The 27,089-nt window shown below is 36.7% G+C and overlaps 1 protein-coding gene across 2 annotated transcripts in view; it reads right to left on the bottom strand.

Annotated features, from left to right (window-relative positions):
• Window positions 1–5,520: 5,520 nt before the first annotated feature.
• Window positions 5,521–27,089, bottom strand: part of nsun2 (NOP2/Sun RNA methyltransferase 2) — a 51,324-nt gene continuing 29,755 nt past the window's right edge. The window contains exons 11-19 of one of the 2 annotated variants that reach the window (XM_028817970.2): window positions 26,812–26,942; window positions 24,528–24,624; window positions 21,028–21,176; window positions 19,552–19,644; window positions 12,864–12,999; window positions 12,671–12,751; window positions 12,005–12,143; window positions 9,089–9,128; window positions 5,521–6,256 (exon numbers count right to left, since the gene is read on the bottom strand). In XM_028817970.2, coding sequence (XP_028673803.2) covers window positions 5,938–6,256; window positions 9,089–9,128; window positions 12,005–12,143; window positions 12,671–12,751; window positions 12,864–12,999; window positions 19,552–19,644; window positions 21,028–21,176; window positions 24,528–24,624; window positions 26,812–26,942 — 1,185 coding nt within the window. In that variant the 3' untranslated portion in view covers window positions 5,521–5,937. Of the gene's footprint in view, window positions 6,257–9,088; window positions 9,129–11,228; window positions 11,358–12,004; window positions 12,144–12,670; window positions 12,752–12,863; window positions 13,000–19,551; window positions 19,645–21,027; window positions 21,177–24,527; window positions 24,625–26,811; window positions 26,943–27,089 lie in introns of those variants that run through there. The other variant, XM_051935644.1, reaches the window with a different exon arrangement.

Raw genomic sequence — 27,089 nt, 5'->3', positions numbered from 1 at the left:
TTACAGGTTAAGGGCCTTGCTCAAGGGCCCAGCAGAGCAGTGGCCTTTTTTTTTTTGGCAGTGACGGGGATTCAAACCGGCAACCTTCGGGATACCAGCGCAGATCCTTAGCCTCAGAGCCACCACTCCGCGGGTTGTGTAATTCCTGGAAGGGCCACCCTTGGCCTCACCACCCTGGTCCCACCAAGGGTCCATCCAAACTGGTGCCACTCTCTGCCATCCCTCATCATCCCACACAAGGCCTGCCATGTGGAACCTCAACAGGAAGTGAAGTGGCGTGATTGAGGGTTGTGCACCCTCACTATCCCCAATATCAACAACTCCTTTCAGCAGGCTCTTCCTTCCATGTATCAGAAATGGACAAAGTCCTCATGGGATCGATGGATGGCCATGACTTACTGTATGTACTGTATAAAAGATAGAAATAACACTAATGGACATTTGGAGGAGTGTTTCTAAGCATTTCACTTCGCACTGTGTATAACTGTATATTTGTCAGTCATTTTCTAACCAGCTTAGTCCTGAACAGGTTGTGGGGAGTGCCAGAGCCCATCCCAGCTAGCATAGAGCGCAAGGCAGGAACAAACTCTGGACACAGCGCCGGTCTATGGCATTTTTCAGATCTCAAGGATCAGAGTGGGACACATAAAGGTCAGATACTGGTAGCACAGAGTGCCCTGTTGTCCCACCAAGAAGCTGCATTACTTGTTCCCTCTCTCCATTTATCTTTTTTGTGTGTTGCTGTCCCATACCCAGTCTGATCTGTAATCTTCCATGAGTGTAACTTGGTATTTTCTGCAGTCAGTTGCAAATACCCAAGGGTTTCCCCAAAGGTTAAAATTATGGGTATGAAATGTGAAGAATTCATCGGAATGCATTACTAGCATTGAGTGACTCACTCAGATCTCTAAAGGCAAGTCAGATTGAAGGCTTCAGTACTGTAAAGACAGAATGAGAGGTTTATACAGTGCATCCGGAAAGTATTCACAGCGCATCACTTTTTCCACATTTTGTTATGTTACAGCCTCATTCCAAAATGGATTAAATTCATTTTTTTCCTCAGAATTCTACACACAACACCCCATAATGACAACGTGAAAAAAGTTTACTTGAGGTTTTTCCAAATTTATTAAAAATAAAAAAACTTGAGAAATCCCATGTACATAAGTATTCACAGCCTTTGCTCAATACTTTGTCGATGTCCCTTTGGCAGCAATTCCAGCCTCAAGTCTTGTTGAATATGATGCCACAAGCTTGGCACACCTGTCCTTGGCCAGTTTCGCCCATTCCTCTTTGCAGCACCTCTCAAGCTCCATCAGGTTGGATGGGAAGCGTCGGTGCACAGCCATTTTAAGATCTCTCCAGAGATGTTCAATCGGATTCAAGTCTGGGCTCTGGCTGGGCCACTCAAGGACATTCACAGAGTTGTCCTGAAGCCACTCCTTTGATATCTTGGCTGTGTGCTTAGGGTCGTTGTCCTGCTGAAAGATGAACCGTCGCCCCAGTCTGAGGTCAGGAGCGCTCTGGAGCAGGTTTTGATCCAGGATGTCTCTACATTGCTGCAGTCATCTTTCCCTTTATCCTGACTAATCTCCCAGTCCCTGCTGCTGAAAAGCATCCCCACAGCATGACGCTGCCACCACCATGCTTCACTGTAGGGATGGTATTGGCCTGGTGAGGAGCGGTGCCTGGTTTCCTCCAACGTGACACCTGGCATTCACACCAAAGAGTTCAATCTTTGTCTCATCAGACCAGAGAATTTTCTTTCTCATGGTCAGAATCCTTCAGGTGCCTTTTGGCAAACTCCAGGCGGGCTGCCATGTGCCTTTTACTAAGGAGTGGCTTCCATCTGGCCACTATACCATACAGGCCTGAATGGTGGATTGCTGCAGAGATGGTTGTCCTTCTGGAAGGTTCTTCTCTCTCCACAGAGGACCTCTGAAGCTCTGACAGAGTGACCATTGGGTTCATGGTCACCTCCCTGACTAAGGCCCTTCTCCCCTGATCGCTCAGTTTAGATGGCCGGCCAGCTCTAGGAAGAGTCCTGGTGGTTTCGAACTTCTTCCACTTACGGATGATGGAGGCCACTGTGCTCATTGGGACCTTCAAAGCAGCAGAAATTTTTCTGTAACCTTCCCCAGATTTGTGCCTTGAGACAACCCTGTCTCGGATATCTACAGACAATTCCTTTGACTTCATGCTTGGTTTGTGCTCTGACATGAACTGTCAACTGTGGGACCTTATATAGACAGGTGTGTGCCTTTCCAAATCATGTCCAGTCAACTGAATTTACCACAGGTGGACTCCGATGAAGCTGCAGAAACATCTCAAGGATGATCAGGGGAAACAGGATGCACCTGAGCTCAATTTTGAGCTTCATGGCAAAGGCTGTGAATATTTATGTACATGTGCTTTCTCAATTTTTTTATTTTTAATAAATTTGCAAAAACCTGAAGTAAACTTTTTTCACGTTGTTATTATGGGGTGTTGTGTGTAGAATTCTGAGGAAAAAAAATAATTTAATCCATTTTGGAATAAGGCTGTAACGTAACAAAATGTGGAAAAAGTGATGCGCCGTGAATACTTTCTGGATGCACTGTATGTTAACGCCACAGCAGGTTTACATCCAAGAGCAAAAAACAGGCCAGGCACAGCAGAGTTTTAATTTAGATTTTACGCAATTGTATGGTTTCGGAGTTCATCAGAAAGGGAAATGAGTTTGAAATGGAGATCACCCATGGAGCATCTTTCTTTTTCAGCCGATCCTTAGAAAAAGTGTTAAATGCTTGTCAGTCTGATTTTCAGAGACGATTGATTAAAAAAAAAAAAAAAAAAAAAAAAAATTGGAATAGAACATTTTTATAAAGTATTTACATTGCTCTTGTAATGACTGTTTTGCATCCAAGCCATTCACATCACCCTCACCAGTTCAGTTTGCTGTACTTTGGGGCCATTTGTTTCTCTATACAGAATACAAGCAGGGAAAAATGTGCTCAAACCAGCAAGCCTGATCTTTTATTTGTCTGTCTCTTCCTTTCAATCATATGCTGATGAATCTGCACATGTAATGCCCTGAAATGATGTGATGTAGAGGAGCAACAAGCATCTTTTAGTGTGTATCTAACTGAAAATTATTTTATTCATTTAGTGCATGCTGGACACATTCATTTGGATCAGTTGCAAAATTCATCTGAAGAGTCAAAAAAACAGATACATTGGGGTTGGGGAAAAATCAGGAGAAAAGTGTGAGCGTAGCCTTAATAGATTTCCGCTTCTTCAGGCAGTGCCCGTTTTAAGTCACCAACAGCATTCAAAAAAGCTGCATACACGAAAATGCTAAAAATGGGAGCGTAACATCAAGGCTCTATTGTAAATGTCCCACACCCCCCCCCCCCCCCACCCCCCTTAAGAGAATCGCCTCCACCTCCATTAGTATGGGAATTTGTGGGTTTCTCCACAAATTCTTCACTAAGCCACTGAGAAAGATCTTCAAAGAAAAATTAATCCAGTGCGCTCTGGAGCAAGTTTTCAGCACAACAATGACCTGAAGCACACAGTCAAGACAACACTGGAGTGGCTTCAGGACGAGTCTCTGAATGTTCTGAAGTGGTCCAGCCAAAGCCATGACTTAACCCCACAGAACATGTGTGGAGACCCCTCAACATGGCAGCTTAGAAATGCTTCCCATCCAATCTAAATGGAGCTTGGAAGGATCTGCCAGGAAGAATGGGATAAACTGCCCAAATCCAGGTGTGGAAAGCTTTTAGAGATTTTTTTTTTTTTTTTTAAATATATAAAGAGATTTACCAGAGATGGACTCAAAGTTGGAAATGCCACCAAAGGGGATTCTACAAACTACTGAATCAAGGGTCTAAATAATTATATGAATGAGAGATTTCAGTTTTTGATTTTTAATAAATTTGCCAACCTTCCTGAATACATGTTGTCACTTTACCATTTTGGGTTATTGCATATAAATTGATGGGAAAAAATTGCAAATGTATCCTTTTAAAGTAAACCTATAACACCAAAACGTACAGAAAGTGAATGGGTCTGAATACTTTCTTTATCCCCTGTCAGTTACGATAATGAACACACACAATCTGTTTTAACAAATCACACACAAATTATTGTGTTGTTGTACACATTGAATATATCATTCAAACATTCATAATGCGTATGAACTCCTATGCTGACAAAAGCTAACTGGAGTCAGGATTTAACAAACGAGTCCAATCAATGAAACAAGATTAGTGGTTGGTTTAGAGCTTACTTTGACCAACCAAAAAAAAGATTCAGTGTATACTTGCATAAGTCAATAATTATGATTTGTCATAAAATGTGATTTAATCTTCAGCTGACGCAGAAAAACAGGTACTATAGTTACAAAAGGTTAATAGACCTTTTCTTGCAAGTGTAGTTACATATCTTATTCTTCCAACTAAAAAACAATTATCACTTTTCAAATGATTTTTTCTGTCATTTATTCTTACAGACGTCAAATATGAAAAAGGTGACTCACTTCCTCAGCGTTCAAGTACTTAACTAGAATACAATTCCAAAGCTTAAACATTAAAGGCTGGCAAGTCAGTGCCATCCATTCCATCTGGTTTCCAATACCATGCACTCCATCCACTAAGTAGCCTTGCGAGGACCTGAAAGAAAACTGTAAAGACTATTAAAGTAATTCTATAAAATGCTTCAGATAAAAGAAAAATTAGCAGTCATTAAACAAATATAACAGAGAAAACAGTAAATCTCTTCTCAAGTACACCTTCACGTCCTGTCCTAAAATTAAGAATGCGAGAGACAAGAGACAGGACTAGAATTTTCCTCCCTTCTCTTTAAAGCTCTAACATAGAGACATTTTCTTTTTGGAAATGTAATGCTGATGTTCAATACAGAGCAGTAAATTAAATCAACACTATTTACCTCATTTTACATTTTAATGACAAAAAACACACAACACAGTTGCAGATATTAACTCCTTCCCTACAAAATGTCTTAATGAGCCCCAAAGTAAAAAGGTCAATATTCAACCAAAGTTAATGCCCACCTTTTATTTTTTAAACCAAGATCGTAACTCCACTTGGTGTAAGACGGCACCCCAAACTGCTGATAGCATTTAACATCTGCTTACAATGAGCCATTCTTTTACGTTTTTCTAAGCAGTTTTGCTACTGATTTATCACAGTTATTGACAACACTCGGTAAGTAAAAAAACTATTAAAAAATGAGGAGTGTTAATTTCAAATTCTGGTATCTATTTAAATGCTTTCTGAATTCTAATTCTCTTGACTCGGACATTTTTAGGATCTTGTAGGTTTCTACTGTGTTTAAAAAATTAATCTGCTTGGAATATACAGCAGTAAAAACTAAAACAAGCCCACTTAGTATTTGCCTCATCTGTGTTGAAATGTTTATATAAAAGAGCCCTTAGATAAACTAAACACAGCAGAGTATTCTCAATTATCATTTCTTTATGCATCTGTTCAAATCAAGAAAAAAAGCAGCCCTTCAAACATCTTAAGAATGTGTAGTTTATTTGTTTTTTAACATAATTTTCTGTGAAGACTGAACAAAATTAAAAATGCAGATATATGTAGGTATATTTTTATGACCGATTATAAACATTTATCTTAACTTATTTTTGTTAGAATGTTTCATAAGCACAAAAGCTAAAAACGCAAAATATGAACGGGAAGTAAAAAAATAATAATAATAAAACAAATAAACCCTGTCTGGATTTTCATTATGTTTAAATTGTTGTGTCTTTGTTGTAATTTGCAAAACAATGAAACAGACAGGCTATTTTTTTTTTTGTATCTTTACAAAATAAACTTGGTATACTACTAATATCTTGGTAAGAGACCTTTACATCATTCTTAGCTGTAGATTCCATGGAAAGTACAACTTGGTTCAGCTGACTTTGGGAAGTTATTTAATTTCTTTTATACTTCCTGGCTCTTCAGCTTCAATTGATTCCGATTCTGATTCTGCCTTTACAGGATCCACACATGTATCTGTTTCAGGGGGTCGAATGTCCTCTGTTTCTTTGAGTTTTATTTCAGATTGGTCTACTTCTTCCTCTTCTGTGATTTTAGTTGTTGACTCCTCTTCTTTTTCTTCTTTATACATTTCAACTCCTAGCATTGCCAAGTAGTGAAATCGTTCATTTTTTGGCACAAAAGCAAATATACATGTCTTTCCTCTCCAGCCGCACAATTCCATGGAACACTGTGGACCAAGAGAGTCCCTGAAGAAAACAGACATACAAAGACATTTTAAAGATGATGCACAAAATGAAATCAAATATTCAGTAAATTTTAACTGTACGAATAATTACACAAATGTTAATTGCCAGTATTAACAATGCAAATAACAAAGTGAAAATGTTAAAAGAGTTTAATCATACTCTTTAACTTACATACTAACAAATACAGCTGGACAGCCAGTACTGAATGTCACTACACAAGATTTTACTAGAAAAGTTAGAATTCACCATAAATGTGCATTCTGATATTGCCAGCTTCAGCAATGCTTGCCAAAGTAATGTGTTAACAGCGACAACTGAAGCTTGCAATGATTAAGCACAGTACAGTCTTTTCACCTCTCGCACACTACAAATTAGCATGACAGGGAAAGCAAAGACATTCATGTTTCTGCTTAATTCATAATACAAAAATATACAGTCTGATTATGTTGTTATATACAGTGTTAACAAAATTCCACATACCTTTTTAAAACTGACATTTTATAGCCTACTTCAGAGAACAAGTTAAATTATCAGAAAGCTATCTTCATTTTTTTTGGAGGTAGCACAAATCCACCAAAACATTAAGTTTTCTGATAGAAATTAATACTGTTTTATCATGGTACCATTAAATTTTAAAAATATGGCCAAGACATTACTAGAATTTCTAATGGCTGCTACTGCTTGAAATGACCGACTTTTAATTTTATATTTCACATATAACTGCAAAACCCCATTGTTATCAGAAATTCATTCAGTGTCTTAATAGTAAACTCTTAGTTTATCCTTAACTCTTTTTCCAAAAAAAAACTCAGTTTTCTGAAAAGCACACACAAGTCAATGTCAACATAAAATGTCTGTTCCTATGTGCCGTGGCTGCTGTTGGCATATGTTAGGCATCTATGGCAACAGTGGCTGCGTGGGGGCACCTCGATGGTCAGCAGGAATGCACGGTGGGCTGGCTGCCTGGCTGTCTTCGCACAGCAGGTGGGTGGCGGTTGCAGTGTAACGCAATTTGGTTTGTACCTCTTGACATCATAAGTGGTGGTCCTACCAGGCAAACGCTTCTGTAGGCGCATCAGCTACACAAAAGTGTTCAGCGCCATGGACCAATCAGATGATGCCGGTACCTCACTTTTGTTTTTGATCTCCATCTCCAGATCACAGCATCAAACTCGGAGTCCGACAAGTCAGAGTCCTATTCAACAAAATTACGTAAAAGATCCATGGAGTATTTTGCTTTGCACATTCGCTGTGGTCTCTCATCAGATGTCGATGCCATTTTAGAAGTTGTTTGCTCTTCACTACTCATGCATGCGTAGGGAATCGAGGTTAAATCAACAAACCTATGTAACTTTCCTTCTAACAAAGATATATAAATGTTAATTGGTTATTAGAGACATTTCCAATTGCATTAGCACTGCTGAAACCTGTTGTTCTATTCATTTGGGTTGTAAGGTACTGGCATTCTTAGTCTCCATGTGTCAGATTGCCAAGAAGCTTTAGAATTATTATAAAAGGTGTCTATTACATTCTTGAGAGAAGAGGGCAAACTGGACCGGACCAGAACAGGAAAAGATGTGCTACTGCATAAGAAGATAATGGCACCAGAATGTGAAGTTTGATTAAAAAACATCTTACAGGTCCTCAGTTGGCTTCTTCCTTAAATACATACCAGTGTAAAGCATCTGTCTTTTAAACTACAGATATGGTGCCAATATCCTCTTATGAAGTTGCCAATCTGGGCCTTCCCCTTCTTTTTTTATCCTGGTTAGATCCAGTTTACCCTCTTCTCTCAAGACAGTAGTAACAGATACCTTTGAATGAAATCTTCAGTTTCTCAGCAGTTTGTCCCATGGAATACATTTTCACTCTGCAAAACAAAAAATACATTAACATGTCCCTTGAGAAAGCCGCTTCATTTTGGCATTTATGAACCAAGAACTGAACTTTTGGAATGTCAGTACCTTGCAACTCAAGTGATTACAATAACAGGTTTCAGTGGTGCCGATACAGTTGGAATGGTTTATCTAATAACTAATTATGTAAACATGACTAGATTAAGGATATGTTAAGGGTCTTTACCATTAGGACACTGAAAGAATGACTGCTGAAAATGGAGATCTGCAGCCATATGGGAATAATAAATTACAAAGCAGTCATTTCAAGCAGTATTAAACCAATTTAATTGTATGTTGATACAAAGGTACTCATTTTTATAAAAAAATATGAACATTTCTGGGAGTGTCCAAAATTTTGAATGGTACTACATGTGTAGAGGAATAAGCTGCGCAGCCAAAATTCCCTGAAAATGGGAGCCCCACAAAAATTCATTTTTTGTGAAAAGGACATGGATATGTACACTTTCAATAATGTGCAACCGCAAGATGTTAATCAATACTCAGGAACATTACCAGTTTCAATATGAACATATGGGGTAAGAACTGAAGACTGTGTTTCATGCCTGTTCTGTTAAGCACCAATGGTAAGCCATGGAGGGGAGAATCTGCTTTTTAATTTATAAAAAATGCTCTGCTTAACAGTACAAGTTTGTGGGAGCACATGAATGTAATATGGAAGTTATCCTGAAATGGTCAGAACTTGCAGCTGCAGTCATAGTGTGTTATGAAGGGGGTCTTGCTCTGCAACGGATTACCTTCACATTAATTCTTAAGATCCAGAATACAAAGAAAAAAAATGGAGAAGAGGATTTTTCTTGCATCTCCTAAACTCCTACATGCACTATTTAAATAAAAATGATGTCGTGAAAGACAAAAAAGAAATCCAAACAGAACAGCATGTATTATTTTCAACAGATTTAAAATTCACACTTACTGTGGATCAGGATTGTATCTTAAAACAACACTTCCCATGTCTACAAAGAAAATAAAATACATTTTGAGACACTGCAAAATTGTAATTTCATTGTTTTAATAAGGTACATGTAATCAATCAATGTGCAATTCTGTTTTAAATTGTTCTTTAGAGATGTAGTCACCTGTATTTTTTTAGATTGCATTTATAGACTCAAATACATTTTCGCTTGTATAACATATGGTTACCACAAGCATTCATTTATAAATTGTGAGACAAAGCCCTTATCAGTTGACATCCAGAGACAAGCTCCAACAAAAGACTAAGGTTGCTGTCAGGCGTCCGATTCTATAAAATGCTAGAGGGTTCTGGTTATTACAGATAGAAGCCAAGGACTTAGCAACTGACAAGAAACTGGCCCATGATAATATTGAACCAAATCTGTAATGATGTGCTGCCTAGATATTACCTTCCTGTACCTTGACAGTTGATTCAGCATTAAACACTAATAAGTAAGGTGCATGTGTGTGAGGAAAGAATTAAGTGAATAATGAAGCTAGCAAAGTGAAGAACCAATCTTATAGGGAGTGTTTTTACATAAAAACAACTCAGATATTAGTAGATAAATTTTGTCAGTCTTAAAATACAGAAACGCTCTGTGCATCTTTAAATTTATTTATTTATTTTTTTAAACCTTGTTCATCTTCCACATTTATCCAATAACTACTGCCAACAGCTAAACAGACCCACAATTAAAATAAAAGGTAATGTCAGCACAGGCATAGTTGTGTCTGGTAGGTCTGTGGCAATCTATAGCAAACTGAATGCCTAAGTACATTACAATTGTGAATTTGTAAATTGTGTACTTTTTGGTAGTCGTCTGGGGGCTGTGCCCAGCTGCGACTCCTGGAAGGACCAGGAGAGGGACTGTGCCTCCCCCGGACCATGAGACAGCAGCCGCCTTGGTTGGTATGGGGGGCCACGGGAATTGAGTATGGAAGCTCAAGCCTATAGGGGGCCCATGGCCACCACCAGGAAGCACCCAGACGATTGAGGAGCCCTGGACGTCAGCACTTCCACCACATCCGGAGGTGCTGGGGGAAGGAATACCAGGGACACCTGGAGTGCTTCCAGGTGCTCATGCAGTACTTTTGCCACACCAGTAAGTGCCGCAGGAAGATCAAAGGGCACCTGGAGCACGTCTGGGTGGGAATAAAAGAGGCCATCTCCCTCCAGTCATTAGCCGGAGTCGGGTGGAAATGGACAGAGCTCGGAGGAGAGGAGCAGAGGCGGTGAAAGAAGGATTGTTGGAAGGCCCGGACTTAAAGAGGGTGATTGGTGCAGGGGCACACTGCTTGTGTGGGACACTTGTAAATAGCTGTAAATAAACGTGGATGTTGAAACCATCGGTGTTTGCCTGTCTGTGTTCGGGGCTGGACTTCCACAACTTAAATATAAATACTCAAGCTAAAGTTTACTTTTAATTTCTCAGTTTAACTGCAAATTTACTAGTTTTGTAAATGTCACACTTCAAACAATCATGCATACAGCAGCAACATGAGTGGTGTGAAGCACCAATAAATTACATACAAAAATTTACTTCAGAATTACTAAAGCATACATTTATTTGCAAAAATATTTTTTGTGTTTATCAGTTTACATAATCGTAGTGAGTCTGAGTAACTCTGTGGCATGCTCCCATGAAGCGGATCAACTAATTTGATATAAACAATGATTCACACCACTTATACTATGACTCAGATATAATTTCGTCTTTAGTTGAAGAGATAGGCTGTGTGTGCAGGAGAGCTGACCACCAATGAATGCTCATCCAGAAGTACAATCCGTAGAATGTATAAATGAAGAATAAGGGACACGCATGTTATGAAACTTAAGCAGAACAGAGACTTGTTGTTGTGAGGTCTCACGTTTGATATACTACAATGGGGTTTGGGATGCCAGCTGAACTCACAACAACTATTAAACCTTCATATAGCACTGGCTCGATCAGGCAGCTTGGCGGCTTTGGATCACACAAAAAGAGAAGCTAGTGTGTTTGATGTATCCGGTTTTAGATATTATGAAAGAATGGTAAGAAAATGAACAGGCAACATTTCTGTTGAACTTGCCACAGCAATTAACCCTTCATATAGCACCAGCTCCTTCAGGCAGCACGCTATTGACTACTGAAGATAATGTGGGGCTTCTCTTCTGTAAATAATACCTTGATGTCATTAACCAAAACACGGACTATTCTAGCATTTATATATGGGAACAGAGTGTAAATACCCTAATAGGGAAAACCAAAACAAACTACTGACTGTCAGAAAAAGATGCAAGATGGCTTTTGTTGGATGGTCGGCGTGCGATCATTAAATGTGACACAACCAGTGATTTGCTGACATAAAATTTACATGGTCCAGCAAAAAAATCTATGAATGCAGTCAGCTAATCTGACGTTCTATACAACTAGAACTCACACGTAATGTGACATTGGCCTTAGTGAGTGAAGAGATGATACTTCGTGGCCTCAGTAACACAGCACATTTTCCCTTATTAATCTTTGATGGGACCAAAAATACTCTCCAAGCTTGCCTTATAAAATTTACAGTATGATCATTTTATAGTTACATTTTTGAATGAAATAATCCTTTTATCCATTTGTTTCAAAGCAAAGTTTGGGCATTTTAAAGAGAACAAAACTTTTGTTTAGGTACAATATACAACACTCTAAAATCATATTTTGACAGAATGTTTGAGTGTTTTCTTTTCTTTGTGATATTTAACAGCATTTGAATAAAAGATTTATAAATTTGTAAAAGTTGTATAAATAAGTGGCTCAAATTTGATCACAAAAATTAGCTCTCTGCTGCTTTTAGAGGTTGTTAGTATAAAGTACATATACTAGATTTAAAAGTAGTAATAAATAAGACTCACCTAATTTCTTTGCCTGTGCCTGTGCTTCTTCTCCCAGTTTCTCTATGTGGGGCTTTTCTTCTGTTAATAACACCTTGATGTCATTAACCGAAACACTGACTATTCTAGCATTTATATACGGGAACAGGGTGTAAATACCCTAATGGAGGGAAAAAAGGAAAAAAACAAAACAAATTTATATGAGAATATTTATTAAAAAATCAAAACAACAATTTAAGCCTATAGCCTTAGATAATTACCATGTCAAAAATATAAAGCATTCCAGATTTACTACTACAATTAAATAATTGCATAGTAAAATGCAGATACTTGATAATGAAAAATGTACATTTGGCATATCACATCCATGCACACCCCACTGCTCAAGCCGTAATGTAAATTTGATCCTTACTTATAATTGTGTGTCAATGGCACAGTTAAACAGTCAATAATTACTGCCATAGTTGAATCTGGAAGCTCTTTTTATCTGATGTTACAGCCACCAATCTTGAAACCACTTACCAAAGCTATCGTTTTGAAAATAGCCACTGCTAAATGATTTCTGTGGTATCCTTCATACTTTCCAACAGCACTAGCAAGAAAATATCATCCACTGCTGCAGCAATGTATCCACATTCTACTTGGAAACCAATACAAACAATTCTAAAGTAAAACACTAAGATTCACCTCCTGTGCAAGCCTGAACGGACATCCAAATTGCTCTCCATCATCATTTCGGGACCACACTTTGACACCAGTATTTATCACCTAAAATAATACAGAAAGCAATTAACACAAAAAAAAATGACATTTCTGTTTCAAATTTAATATTAAAAAAATATGCAGTATATTTAGAAAAAAAATAAAATTAGAAGCTCACCTTTATGCGGTCACAATTATTGAGCATCACATTTCTCAACTCCTTGGAGACCACATAAAGACGTCTTTTTTTCCCTTCATGAGTCCTTGTCAACACATTAAGCTTTGGAAAGTTGGGCGACAAGCAGTAAAATTTCCTGCACACAGAAATTCACGTTATATGGAATAATGTATACAGGACAGGCAGTTGTCTTTGAAAACTTAAAGAGTAATTAAAAAAAGAAAATGTTCACTTGGTGCAGCATTTGCAGACTAACTTATTTGAAAGTTGAATCATATTACAGTTTTATTTACTTCAACGAGACAGTTATCACATTTTTGTATAATTAATTGTTTTAATGAATCATTCAAAAATAACAGCAATAATAAAATTTTATTCCATGCGTTAGTAGACTACATTAAATATCTGCAATTAACCAATACTTTATAATGTCATGTACTTAGAAATGGAGCCCAAAAAGACTTGTGTGGCTTTGTACATTTTTAAAGACAGGAGAGTCAAATTCAAGAAATTAAAAAAATGGCATCCTTTGATGCGTTATTGTTAGTTTCAGAGAGTCTGTGACTGTTGCCAGAATTTCTTAAATATAAAACACTTTCTGAAGTAGTATACCTTATGGAGAGCTAAATTCTCTTTTGAAATCTCAAGGTAAGATTGTTGGATAGCAGATCAAGAGCTCTAGTGCTACAGAAATAATTATGTAATGCAAGGGTTTATTTTTCATTTAAATACACAGAACATTTTTTTTTTTTTTTATAGAAAAGGGATTCCAAAGAAGAGGAAATAAAAATTAACCACCCAACAGGTATTTAGTGCACTGAATAATCCCCCTTAGTAACAATACTGCACCACTAGTTATAAAGTGAGTTTATCAAAAGAAAAAAACTATAAAATGCAAAATAGTAGCAAAAACTATCAATATTACTTCATGAAAAGAGAAAATCATCTGAAATAAGTTCTCTGTATATCTATTAAGATTAAATGAATTACTGAGTTGTAACTAAATTATGTAACTAAGAACTTGGAAAGAAACTGATTCATTGTATAATGGGAAAATCAAAGGGGACACATCTTAAAATTTGAATTTCAGGCTCAAAATATACCAAAGTGAAGGTGGCTCAAGGGGCAAAGATAAACTGTAACCACAGCTCACGGTTAATCATTTAATCAACTCTTAGCATGGTAAGAGCATTCATCCTGCTCTCTCCTTGCTACCTGGGCGTAATCAGCCTCATCATGCTCTGTAGAATCTGTTCACCACAGTACAGTCCTTGTTGAATGGTAAGAAGCTCTGATCTGCTGATTGCACATCAACTGCAGGTTCCCTTTCTGAACGCATCTTATATTTGTATCACTTAGGTCCATCCAGGGAATTGATTAGTTCAAAAAAAAACTTACCTGCAAGTTGATAGACTCCATTCTTTATCTGCACATTACAATAATAATGTAGCTGCTTTTTTGCAATATAAACACTGAGTATATATTAGCTTCATCTATGCTTAGACCTTATTACGTTTACAGTTAACCCAAAACAGAAAGATGTGAGCTTCTAAATGAGTAGCTTGCATGTGCATGCACCTTCCCAAAAATTTGAGAATTTGTAAAAGTTGTTTATATGTTTCAAGTCAGGCAGGTTTGCAAACTGACCAATGCTTTTTAATGGAAAAGTTACAAATTTCAAAACTTTGTACAGCACATGCTGCTCGAGATATCTCCACAATAATTGAACTGTCAACAAGTTTCCTTGAAATATGACAAATGGAGCCAAAATGTTTTATGGGGACAGACAGACAGGCATGGTAATTAAAAAAGTGCTTCTCTCATTATGTATACAGTCATGGCCGAAATTATTGGCACCCCTGGAGTTTTCCTTGAAAATGCACCATTTCTCCCAGAAAATTGTTGCAGTTACAAATGTTTTGGTATACACGTTTATTTTCTTTATGTGCATTGGAACAACAGAAAAAAACAGAAAAAAGCCAAATCTGACATCATTTCACACAAAACTCAAAAACCAGGCTGGATAAAATTATTGGCACCCTCTACTTAATATTTGGTTGCACACCCTTTGGAAAAAAATAACTGAAATCAAGCGCTTCCTATAACCATCAACAAGCTTTTTACACCTCTCAACTGGAATTTCCGACCATTCTTTTGCAAACTGCTCAAGGTTTCTCAGATTTGAAGGGCACCTTCTCCCAACAGCAATTTTGAGATCTCTCCATAAGTGTTCAATCGGATTTAGATCCGGACTCATTGCTGGCCACTTCAGAACTCTGCAGCGCTTTGTCTTCAATCATTTCTGAGTGCTTTTAGAGGTATGTTTGGGGTCATTGTCCTGCTGGAACACCCATGACCTCTGATGCAGACCCAGCTTTCTGACACTGGGCCCTACATTGCGCCCCAATATCTTTTGGTAGTCTTCAGATTTCATGATGCCTTGCACAAAGTCAAGGCATCCAGTGCCAGAGGCAGCAAAACATCCCCAAAACATCTTAGAACCTCCATCATGTTTGACTGTAGGTACTGTGTTCTTTTCTTCGTAGGCCTCATTCCGTTTTCTGTAAACAGCAGAATGATGAGCTTTACCAAAAAGATCTACCTTGGTCTCATCTGTCCACAAGACGTTCGCCCAGAAGGATTTTGGCTTCCTCAAGTACATTTTGGCAAACTCCAGTCTGGCTTTTTTATGTTTCTGTGTCAGCAGTGGGGTCCTCCTGGCTCTCCTGCCACAGCGTTTCATTTCGTTCAGATGTCGACGGATAGTTCGAGCTGACACTGTTGCACCCTGAGTCTGCAGAACAGCTTGAATATGTTTTGAAGTTGATTGGGGTTGTTTATCCACCATTCGGACTATCCTTCGTTGCAGTCTTTTATCAATTATTCTCTTCCGTCCACGTCCAGGGAGATTAGCTACAGTGCCATGTGTTGTGAACTTCTTAATTATGTTGCGCATAGTGGACAAAGGAACATGAAGATCTCTGGAGATGGACTTGTAGCCTTGAGATTGTTGATATTTTTCCACAATTTTTGTTCTCAAGTCCTCAGACAATTCTCTGCTCTTCTTTCTGTTCTCCATGCTTAGTGTGGCACACTCAGACACACGACAGAAAGGTTGAGTCAACTTTTCTCCATTTTAACTGGCTTCAGGTGTGATTGCTATATTGCCAGCACCCGTTTCTTGCCACAGGTGAGTTCAAACGAGCATCATAAGCTTGAAATAAAACGATTTACTCACAATTTTGAAAGGGTGCCAATAATTTTGTCCGGCCCATTTTTGGAGTTTTGTGTGAAATGATGTCAGCTTTGCCTTTTTTTGTGTTGTTCCAATGCACATAAAGGAAATAAACATGTATATACAAAAACATTTGTAATTGCAATAATTTTCTGGGACAAATGGTGTATTTTCTGTGAAAATTCCAGGGGTGCCGATAATTTCAGCCATGACTGTAAATACTGGTGATCAAAAAGGTGCTTCTCTCATTATATATAAATACAAGTAAAAATAATGGACTTAGTCTGAAAACTGCTTTATCCAAATATAGCAAGGAGCCAAAGCATAACAGTTTTGGTCACAGGAGAGAGGAACCTGCATTGCATGGGTCACAAATTCTTCAAATGGAAATCAATTAATGATAGCATTAGGAAAACTAAAGGTCTGTATGAACAGCAATAAGAAGTTTCAGCCAATATTTAGCACAGTGGAATGTTATAACCCACACATTCTAACACCTCCTAAAAGGCTTTTCAATTTTGAGCCAAGCAGGTGGCATATAAGGGTGTTATACTGTACATCTAGTGAGAATGGTCTCCACTGTGCAACTGTAGGAATTAAGAACAGACAGCAAAATCCAAGCTTTCAACAAACACAGGGGGAAGCAATGGTATTTGTAAGCCTTCTTGATAGAAGTCTAAATGACTAGTACACCACTTCAGTTCATCAATGATGGTCACGCCAAGAAATTTTAAAGCTGCCCACTTTCTCAACAGCATCCTCTCTGAAGTAGATAGAAGTGTGGGCTACTTCCTAAAGACTATAACCAGTTACTTGGTGTTGCTGATTTTTAGGGTGAGATTGCTGTTCTGACAAAGTGTCACCAGGTAAACCTCTTCTCTGTAAGCAAAATCATCATTACTGATGTTCAGGCCTTTGATAGAAACATTATCAGAATGTTTCCTGACTGAGTTAGACCTGCATTTATTTGGCCACACAGTCATATGTGAAAATATAGTACAGAAATGATGTCTGTCGATGATGAGCACGGAAGATGTGAGGTAGGAAGACCAAGGTCCAGTTACAGGTGCTAGCATTAAGTCATAAGTTCAAGAGTTTCATAGTACGACAGTGTTAAATGATAAGCTAAAGTGTTTATACAGAACTCATTAATGGGAGTTTTTAATATCCAGATGTGCAAGGATGACAAGGGATATTGTACAGTAGAACCTCTGATCACGAACGTTTCCGAACACATACAAATCGGGGTTATGATCAAAAAGTTTGCCAAAATTTTGCATCTGTTCACGACCACACGCTCTGGTGGCGAACAGTTCGTACACGCCAATGATTTCCCATTTTCTTTTGTTTGCGTATACAGGGCCTAACAAAGCAGTTGATGTTTCAAAAGGAGTTAAACTGTTAACCAAGCAGAAGCCTCAAGTGTTGGAAGAGGTGGAAAAACTGTTGCAAGTGTGGCTGAACGAGAAGCACCTTGCAGGGGACAGCGTAAGCTGCGAGAAAGCCAAGAAGATTCATGGCGATTTGCTTAAAAAAAAAAATCCTTTCGAGTGGCAAAGGTGAGGAATTTAAAGCCAGTAGAGGATGGTGAGAAAAGTTTCGCAAGAGAAGTGGCATTTCATTTTTTTCCCTGTGCTTAAAACTCAAAAAGTGTTTACAGCAAGCAGTTCGTAAGGGTCTAGTGCAAACTCTTACAATGTTAGTTTTCTCTTGTTCAAGGTTTTCTCAGTGTTATTCATTCAATGTTTTTACATTTAGTTTCCTATTACACTGTGCATTCTATGGTATAATTATTTTTGTGCTTAAAAAATATATATATTTACATACAGTTCGTATGGTCTGGAATGGATTAATTGTAATTACATAAAATCTTATGGGGAAATTACGTTCGGGTCACATCCAGAGTTTCGGAACTAATTACGGTCGTGACCAGAGGTACCACTGTATCCTCTGTGGACTAGTTGTAACAAAACGCAAACTAGAGTTGGTCCCGATTATATAGTACATCACGCTTAATATGTCTTAGTACCAATATCCTGAGACAGTTCATCATGCTTGAAGTAAGTACCACTGGTCATTAAAAAAAGTCAATTTATCCCTATGTCTGGGATTAAAAATGTTAAGTAAATAAAATAAATTAAGGAAGTGGGGACCACAGATTCCTTCAGTAAAATATTAAAGATGTCACTGAAGACATCAGCCAATTAGCTGCTAATTGATTCTAAAAATGCTGCTCCAAATTCCATCTAAATAAGGTTCCTTTTGAGTGTTAACTCTTTTAAAATGATCTTTGCATAATGCACGGCAACACACAAGGATAAATAATAAGGTGCTTCAGGCAACTGAATGGTGATCTGCTTGCTTTCTTGACCTAAACAAGCAATGAAGACATTAAATTCAACAGGGAAAGAAAATGTGGTCGGGCCTGGATTAAGCTTCACCTTCTAATCCATAAACATCTTTAAGCCTGTCCAAGCTTGTGTGAATCATTACTGCTGCTATACTACGTTTCCAGTTAATCCCCACAATGACATTTAGTCATTTAAATTGCTTTGGATCATACCTGGATTTCTTCTATGTTTATGAACTGCACTGCTGCATGTCTACAGTGAGTTCCTAATGTCACTGGTGATGTTTTTTCTTAGGAGACATGCTGATTATGTTCATTTTTCGTGTGCGGCACACAATTGTCCACAGTTTTTGATGAATTCCGTGGCAATGTTTGCACACACATCCAGATTTGAACAGTAATCTCCAAATATATCCTTAAGACCCAATGCAGTCCTGCAATTTTCTTTCTCTCTTTAATCTAGCATCTAACTATTTTTCTTACCCAGTTTATAAACCTTTGTTTCTGATTCCAGGTTTGCAGTAGGAGTACTAACAGGGTATTGAAAAGACCTACAAAAAGTGACTTTTACTAGGGTGTAACTGTTATCCAGAGTATTAGCACACTTGTGAGGCAGGCGACATACATATAAAGAACATTTTCATAAAATGTGTGTTTTGTTGAAGCACCCAGCAAAAAATATATGTATACTAAAATTCATATGCCTTAATCATGTCTGTCATTTTAAACGAAAACATAGTAGTCTGGACACTGGAGAACTTGAAAGATAAAACTGATGATCATTAAATACTACTTATCAATTGAAGTGTTTTTAAACTATCTTATCCACTCCTCTTATCCGACAGTTCAGTCTGATCCATACCACAAACAGAAAATCCATATAGCTATATGGCAATATCTTATCTTGGTCGTTAGCCAGATTTCAGAAAAATAAAACTGCAAAAACTGATTGTCTTTAAAACAATGACATGACCCAATAAATGTAAAAGTAACTGCAAAATTTTCAGCACTTTTCATAATAATTAGTTTGTTACATAAAAGTTTGAATTATTAGTACATAGACATTTTAAGTCAAACATCTAGGTATTAGGAATCATGCTTACTGAATTGGTACAAATACAGGGTCATCCTCTGACAAGAACACAAACGGATCTTCTTTGAAGCCAAACAGTTTCATCTTCTTTGATGGTGGTGGACTAGAATTAGAAAGTGTTTCATGTCAAGAGGGTTTTTGCATCTGTAATGCACAAAAAAGTGGGTACAAATAGGCCTTGTCAGATAAAACAACGAACTGTAATCTAGCAGCAATATTTTATGACATTAATTTAAAACGTAGGAAAAAAAGAGGCCATAAGGATTCCCTAAAATACATCATTCATAGTACTTCAAAAATATGGTTTAAATAAGTGAGTAACAGCATTAAGATATCCATGATTCGTTGTACTGCTATGTTGATCGCTTTTTGTTTTTGTTTCATTAACTTCACTAGAACTGATTTAATGTATTCATATACAGTAGTATATTAATTTATTGCATAAATTAAATAACCAGTAATACCCATTTTCTACTACCCTTCTATTATGCTAGAAATAGTCAAATAAATATATTTAGGGTTATAAAATTTTAAATTCTTCTATTTTTATAAAATGAGCTAAAAAAAACAAAGCTGCTGGATAGACAATCAGTAAGATCAGACAATGTCTTAACGAGATCATCACAGATATGGCTCAATTTCTAGACTTTGTGGCTATGGGGTAAAGGATCCAAATCTATTTATTCTTATAAGGCTAATTAGGTTTTATGACAGTTTTATGGTTGATAGTTTTATATACATACTTACCCTAGAGCAAAAACCACTAAATGAAAACATTTATAATCAAATAATACCCAAGTGAAACTAACTAAAATTGCATTCATACGCTATCCTACCAACAATCAACCTTAAAATAAATTGTCATCATAGACTACAAATAACAGTAGGTAAAGGAAAGGTGTGTTTCATATATAATTGTGAAACCTATAAATTTAAATTCAGGCTCAGCATACTTATCATTAAGCTAGCTTAACCAATATGGTTATTGACTCCTTTGCTATTGTAAAAAAAAAAAAAAAAAAAATTAATTTATGAATGTCTAGTTTAAATCTGCTAGTTATGTAGAGAAGTTTAAAATAAATCTAAAAGCCACTATAAACAATAGTGTTTAATATTTCACAAAGAGAATGTTTTTAAAGTGAAAACAGAATACAAAAGTAACATGATTTTCAAAAAGAAATTACTTCTTCAGACTTGCAAAGCAAACATAAGAAGGTTGTGGAGTAACTTGCTCAACTGCTTAATAACTTATCTTTGCCTATCCATTAATCATTTGCAACAATTCCGAATTAAAGAAATTAATCATTTTCCCAGAAATAAATGTGCAATAATTCTACTGTTATCTTTCCTAATAACCCATGTCAATTTATAAAAGTCCTTTGGTCTCGAAACTCAGAAAGCAACATTACACACAAAGATCTCTTTGCAGAGTACAACCTTTTGAACTTTACTGGTTTATATGCAAGCTGCAAAGCAATTTTCTCACCCACACACTCCGTCTTGCTTGACAGCACTCTCCTGGGGCTCCTCAAGGTCGTTTGGTTTGTCCTCCGCTGCAGCTTTTATTACATCTTCAGCAGACTCTGCTGGGGTCCTATCCACTGGAGGAGCTGATTTTGTGTCTTTATTTCTCAGCTATAAAATAAATATTAGCATAGAAAGCTTTAAATGAAGACATTGTATTTAATAAAAAAAAAAAAAAAAAAGTGGCAAATGATAAAAATGTAGCAGGCTATTCAATATGAGTAATCTCGATAGAAACAAAGTCTTCTTGATGGCATCAACACAGTTTGTCTTGAGCACTCAAAAATGAACTAATGACTAGCTATAATGGGTATACAAATGATGTTACTTGTATCATATCGTTTACTTTTCTTGGTGCTTCATTATTACTGAACCATTAAAAACAGCCAAAATTAATCTTTTTGCATTCGCTTTATCTCAAAATTAAATTTTATACTCATTTAGCATTACATTACAATATGCTAACTATACAGAGACTGGTATAAAAAATACTAAACATGATGAGAATTTAAGAAAAATATAACTGATGTAAAATATTCTTAGTAGTTACATTACCCTGCACTATAAAAAGGTGTAACCCATTCATTTAAAACTAGTCCCTGAATAAATAAATTAAAAAACATGGTAAAGAAAGTATATGCAAACTAGAGAAAATGACCAGGCTGTGGCTCCAATCCAGCTTCACTGAAATGTGAAACAGCACACATAACACCAGTGCTACACTTAAAAGGAAACAACTTTTGTAATTTAAGTACTGGATCACATTTACAGAGCAAAACAAATGTATTTGGGGCAATGCTATTCTTCTTTTGGCTGCTCCCGTAAAGGGATGCCACAGAAGATCATCTTTTTCCATATCTTCCCGTCTTCTGCATCTTTCTCTGTTATTTGGGGCAATGCTATTAACCTCCTTAAAAATTATGTTTACCCACCTGAAAATGAGTCAAAAATGTAGGATTTTTTTCAACAAGAAAAAACATGCTACTACGTGTTACAGAAATATGTAAATACCAAAGCGTCGACATTAGTAGGAAAGATAAGTATAGTGTCCACTGCTGTATTGAATCAAATTTACTACACATCCTTCATATATTTTGACAAAGTCACCAACACACAGCCAGATGTTGCAATAGTAGAAGTATTTCCATGAACACCTTTCTTATATTTCTCTTTGCAAGACAAGGTAGAATGTCTGTGCCCGATAGGCACAATGGATATGTCTACTGTGTTACTGTAGGCTACCACGGCACAAGGCTTAGTGACTTCCACATTTCCCCGACACAAACAGTTGTTATATTGGGAACAATGCTTAGTTAGGGGGCTAGTATCTTTTTTTGTCTCTTCATGAGGTCCAAAACATATTGCCTTTATGCCATGTAGATACTGCACACAAATAAGTCACCAGGCATATCATGGCAGTTCAGCCGTACAGTGCCATATGCATCAGTTTCACTATCTGTGTCAATGTCCGATGGCTAATTCACCCTGTCACCTCTACTGCTCGGTTCAAATAATGGTTCAGGTTCAGTTTGTTCTAAAACTGGCTAAAGCCTTTCATTTACATGCCATTGCATGTTTTGGTTGAAGAGACATTCTGCCTTAACCATTTTTACATATAATTGTAAGCCCGAGAAACTCTTGGGGGTTAAAACCAAGTAGGCTACATGAAGAGAGAGGTACGAATATTTATACAATGTTACCACTCTGAACTAAAGAGCATGGCAGATGAAGTCAACTGTAAAAAATGAAAGAAATTATTAAGTTAATAGGTAACCTTATGTATGGTTTTGCTTGACAAAAAGGCAAAGGAAAAAGCATATGTTTGAAATGAAAGAGAATGTTAATACAAATTTCAGCAAAATACAGCCTCCATCAAGGAACATAGTCTCAGCTAAGCCATTGTTCATGAAAAATCGCTATATTGTTCAGAGGTGGATGGAGCATGTTACAAACAGGCCCTCTATTCAAGAAGCAATATCAGGAACCCCTGGTTGGAGAGATGTAAATCACGGAGACTACTTTCACAGTGGTCTTCTATGTCCTGTTGCTAGAATCACAAATAGTCTCTGAATTAGGATAAGGGCAGATATGGGGATCCACAGTTGTTTTAAATGAGAAATGTAAAGCAGGGACAAAATTGGATAGTGGCATATATGTTTAAGTAGGAGGAAATGTGTGTATTCTAAATACAGAACACCCCTCTGCTTAGCCTTTCGGGAAGAGTGTAATATGCTGCAGAACACTGATGAATGAGAAAAGACCATTTAGTCCAAAAGGTCACTCGATTAGGCAAGCTGTCCAAATACCTCTTAAAGATACTGTTTAATAATTGTAAAGGTTTCTCTTTTGACTACATGACTCAATAGTTTATTCCACATTTCCACAACTCTTTGAATGAAAAAGTTGCTCCTGGCTTACATCTTAAAACTGTTCAATTTAAATTTACACTACCCCCATCTTTACAGAATACAGAACAGATTCTGGCCACTGAAGTAACCTAAAATGATCTGCAGATGCAAATACTAATTAGCTACTGGTCATAGAATGGTCCATGGGCTTTTTCCTAAAGTGGAAAGTTGAAGTTTTGTGTGAAGCTGTTAAACTATTCCTCCTTAAATGGAGAAAATAAAAAAGCACAAATAAAAAGTCTGAATTCTTGCATTCCCTGCAGTGATTGCATTCTTGCCATAATTTTCTCAAAGAGGGTGCTCAACTTTATCAATGACACATTGTTAATAATCCTGTTTTTAACTATCAGCTCACCTTAAGTGGAAGACTCACATATCCCTGTCATAACTTAGGAATTGAGAGTAATAACCATAAGTAAAGCAAAAGGCTAGACACAATCTGGGAGTGCTTTAGAGTCAATTTGCTGGTCATTAAAAGTAAAAGGTTAACAAATGAAATGATGCAGTACTCGAATTACAATGTTCACTAATCAGCTGCCATGAAAAATGAAACAAATATAGGTCTACCCTACCATCCCCACCCTAAAAGACAGTTCACACCCCATGGTTTGCATGTGAATATCTATGGAGAAATGCGTTAGAAAAATTAGGACAACTACTATAGATTACTGTCTCAAAGGTTCCATCATACAGAAACAATACAAAAAGCACAGAAAAGATTCACCTTTACTCCATGTTTGCTGGGATAATTTTGTAAACTGTAAGGTATTCCAAAGAAAGGACTTCTGTGTTTTACCTGCCATATTGCACAACTTTTGCAACAATGTTTTCCAATAAAGATATGCAATTATTTACACAATCCATAATCTGAAACATGTTCTGTGATGGAGCTTGATTTGCCAGCAATTTTGACAAAGCTCTCACTCTTTCTCAGAGTTCAAACAAGTTCTAAATTGTTAAAAAAAAACCTGTTAACTACACGAGATCTATTTTCTCCTTAGCCATGTGTAGCTAATCGCATTTTTCAGTAATCTACAGTTTAAAAATAGTTTACCTTTGGCTGGCGCTTATTCCATGGCATGGGTGCTTTTTTAACCAGCACTGCCACAAAGAAACCCCCAGTGTTTTGATGATGAGGCAATATTCTCATGCTGCCAAGGAAAGAAAATGAGCAAAAGTTACTAACTTAGATAAAGCTGTTTTTATAACTAAATACTTAACACTCTTGCTGGAGACAGGATTAAAATAAAAAGGATCTCATTGATAACAGCTAAACACATACACTATAAATATATTATATATATTAAAAAAAAAAAAAAAAAAAAAGGATATTGCCAATACGTAGTGAATGCCATTTTTATTGTATATAATTTAACAATGACATATGAAGAAATGCTTGATTACACCGATATCAGAGCTTTGCTAAACCTACATATTAGAAAAACAAAAAAAAACAACCTTATTTCATGTAATTAACACTCTAAATAAGTAAGGACAATGACTGAACCAGTTCAGAAATAGCAAGACTAACTATATTAACATTCAATTGGAAAAACATGGACCTTGCTTACAGAACTGTAAAACTTTTTTTTACCACTGCCCAGTAGTTCAAAAAACAAATAGAATTAGCTTAGACAATAAAGTCGGGTGTAGACATGTGCCAAAAAAATCAAATGCATATTAAGTTTATCATCATGATTTCAAAATTCATATTCCAATTCTTATAATACTATAAATTACTGAAAATAGTACTGTAACTCATGCATTATCTTCTACACCAGTGGTTCCCAACCTTTGGTCAGCAGCAAATGTAGTTTTAGCGAAAGTATAATATTTGATAAATGGTCTTACGGCTTATTGCAATGCTTTCTGGACTATGGGTTGTGAAATGTTTGTGATGGTTTATCACAGGATTACATACTAACACTTTCAGCTTTGACTGCCCATTTAAGCCTGTCCTGGTGCCATGTAAACCCTTAACCAGTTTGCAGTTAATGATTTCTCAGTCTGCACATGACTATTGCACTCTGTTAGCCTGTGCATGTCCATAGCCATCAAGTCACTCATTATCAATGCCATGCCTTTACATAACAATTACACTTTTTTTTTTTTTATATAAACAGATGTGTACAAAAAGCCGATTGTCAATCATTCTGTACTCTCCACAACTACCAAGCCTGTAAACAGCAACAGGGACTCTAATTTTTCACTTCCATCCCTCAACTTGCTGCACAATTTTACAAATGTATTTCTTGTCAACATCAAGCAAACCTCCACTCACTGTTAATAAGCTCATTTAAAACCACTCTGCTCCACTAGTCTTTAGAAAATCCATTAGCTTCAAAACAGAATTTTAAGTTTTTTCATATGAAAAGCAGGCATTTGTAGCAATTTCTGCTTTGCTCTTTTCACTATTTGTATTCATTCTTGATTTGCCATGTATGTTGTTGATTGACAGTTACATTTTGTGTGTATTCATTTTGTTTCTTAAAATTGAATAATCTGATACAATTTCAATTATAATATTTTGCATAATTCTGAGCAATTTTCTTAGACAGAACTTCTCTACAAGACATTAAATTAAAATGAAATGCAGGTGGTATTTTAAAAATGTAGTTTTATATGACATTTTGAATTTATTTAAAAAAAAAAAACACAACACACACACATTTGTGCGAGTCTGTTAAACTTTACATGCATGAGCATTTTCACTGAAAAGCCAGACCTTTGCTATATTTGCTTCATACTTGCATCCAGCAGCCTTTGGTAGAAAGAGGTGGAAGGCAAATGCTTGAGCACTCGGATTATTCCTTCTCTTGGCTGAAATAAATCGGGTCTCAAAATTTCTGAAAATCTGTAAATTTATGTTGATGAGCTGAACATACATTTCTAAGCTCAGCGGCACAATCTCTGGAGACACAGGCATCATGCTTGCTTTGGATTCACAGGGGCTGTTAATGATGTTTAATCATTTTTAGCACATTTAAATGACTTCAGAGTGTTTTGCCAAAGGAACACTCCATAAGTGGACTTTTTATAAGAAACCAGGTTTCTGCCCTAAATGGATTTCTCACCTTATCCCAGTTTTGTATCTACATCTAAACACACTCAATGTTATGATTAAAATAATGAAAATATACCCAAAACTATATTGGTGTATCCAGGTCTACCCTTACAATTGTGAGAAAAGATAAGCAACATCATATTCCTCCAAATCAACAGAAGCAACTTAGATAATATACAGTTATATGCACACCCTGGGCTCTTAAGTGAACTTTAAAAGAATAAACCATACCGAATTACTTAAAAATTAAACTTGTTATATAAGGAAAACGTACCATCTCTCCAATTTCATTTCTTTTAACTTCTCTGGATCTGTGGGTGGAAACATTGTAGGCCGTATTTGTGTATGCATGCCTTGAGGGACCTCTGACCAATCTGAAAACCATTGGCCACTCCTTGTCATGAGCTAAAAATACAACATTTAATAATGTTTCAATCAACAAGATTGTATAAAATGGTGAATTGACTAAAGTTAAGGTATATTTATTTTGCTAATGACATTCACAAATCCAACTAGCATAGCTTTGAGAGGGTGATTAAATTACACGTAGAT

The sequence above is a fragment of the Erpetoichthys calabaricus genome, chromosome 13 (genome assembly GCF_900747795.2).
Source record: "Erpetoichthys calabaricus chromosome 13, fErpCal1.3, whole genome shotgun sequence".
In the NCBI taxonomy this organism is placed as follows: domain Eukaryota; kingdom Metazoa; phylum Chordata; class Cladistia; order Polypteriformes; family Polypteridae; genus Erpetoichthys; species Erpetoichthys calabaricus.
This window is presented reverse-complemented; position numbering and strand designations above follow the sequence as displayed.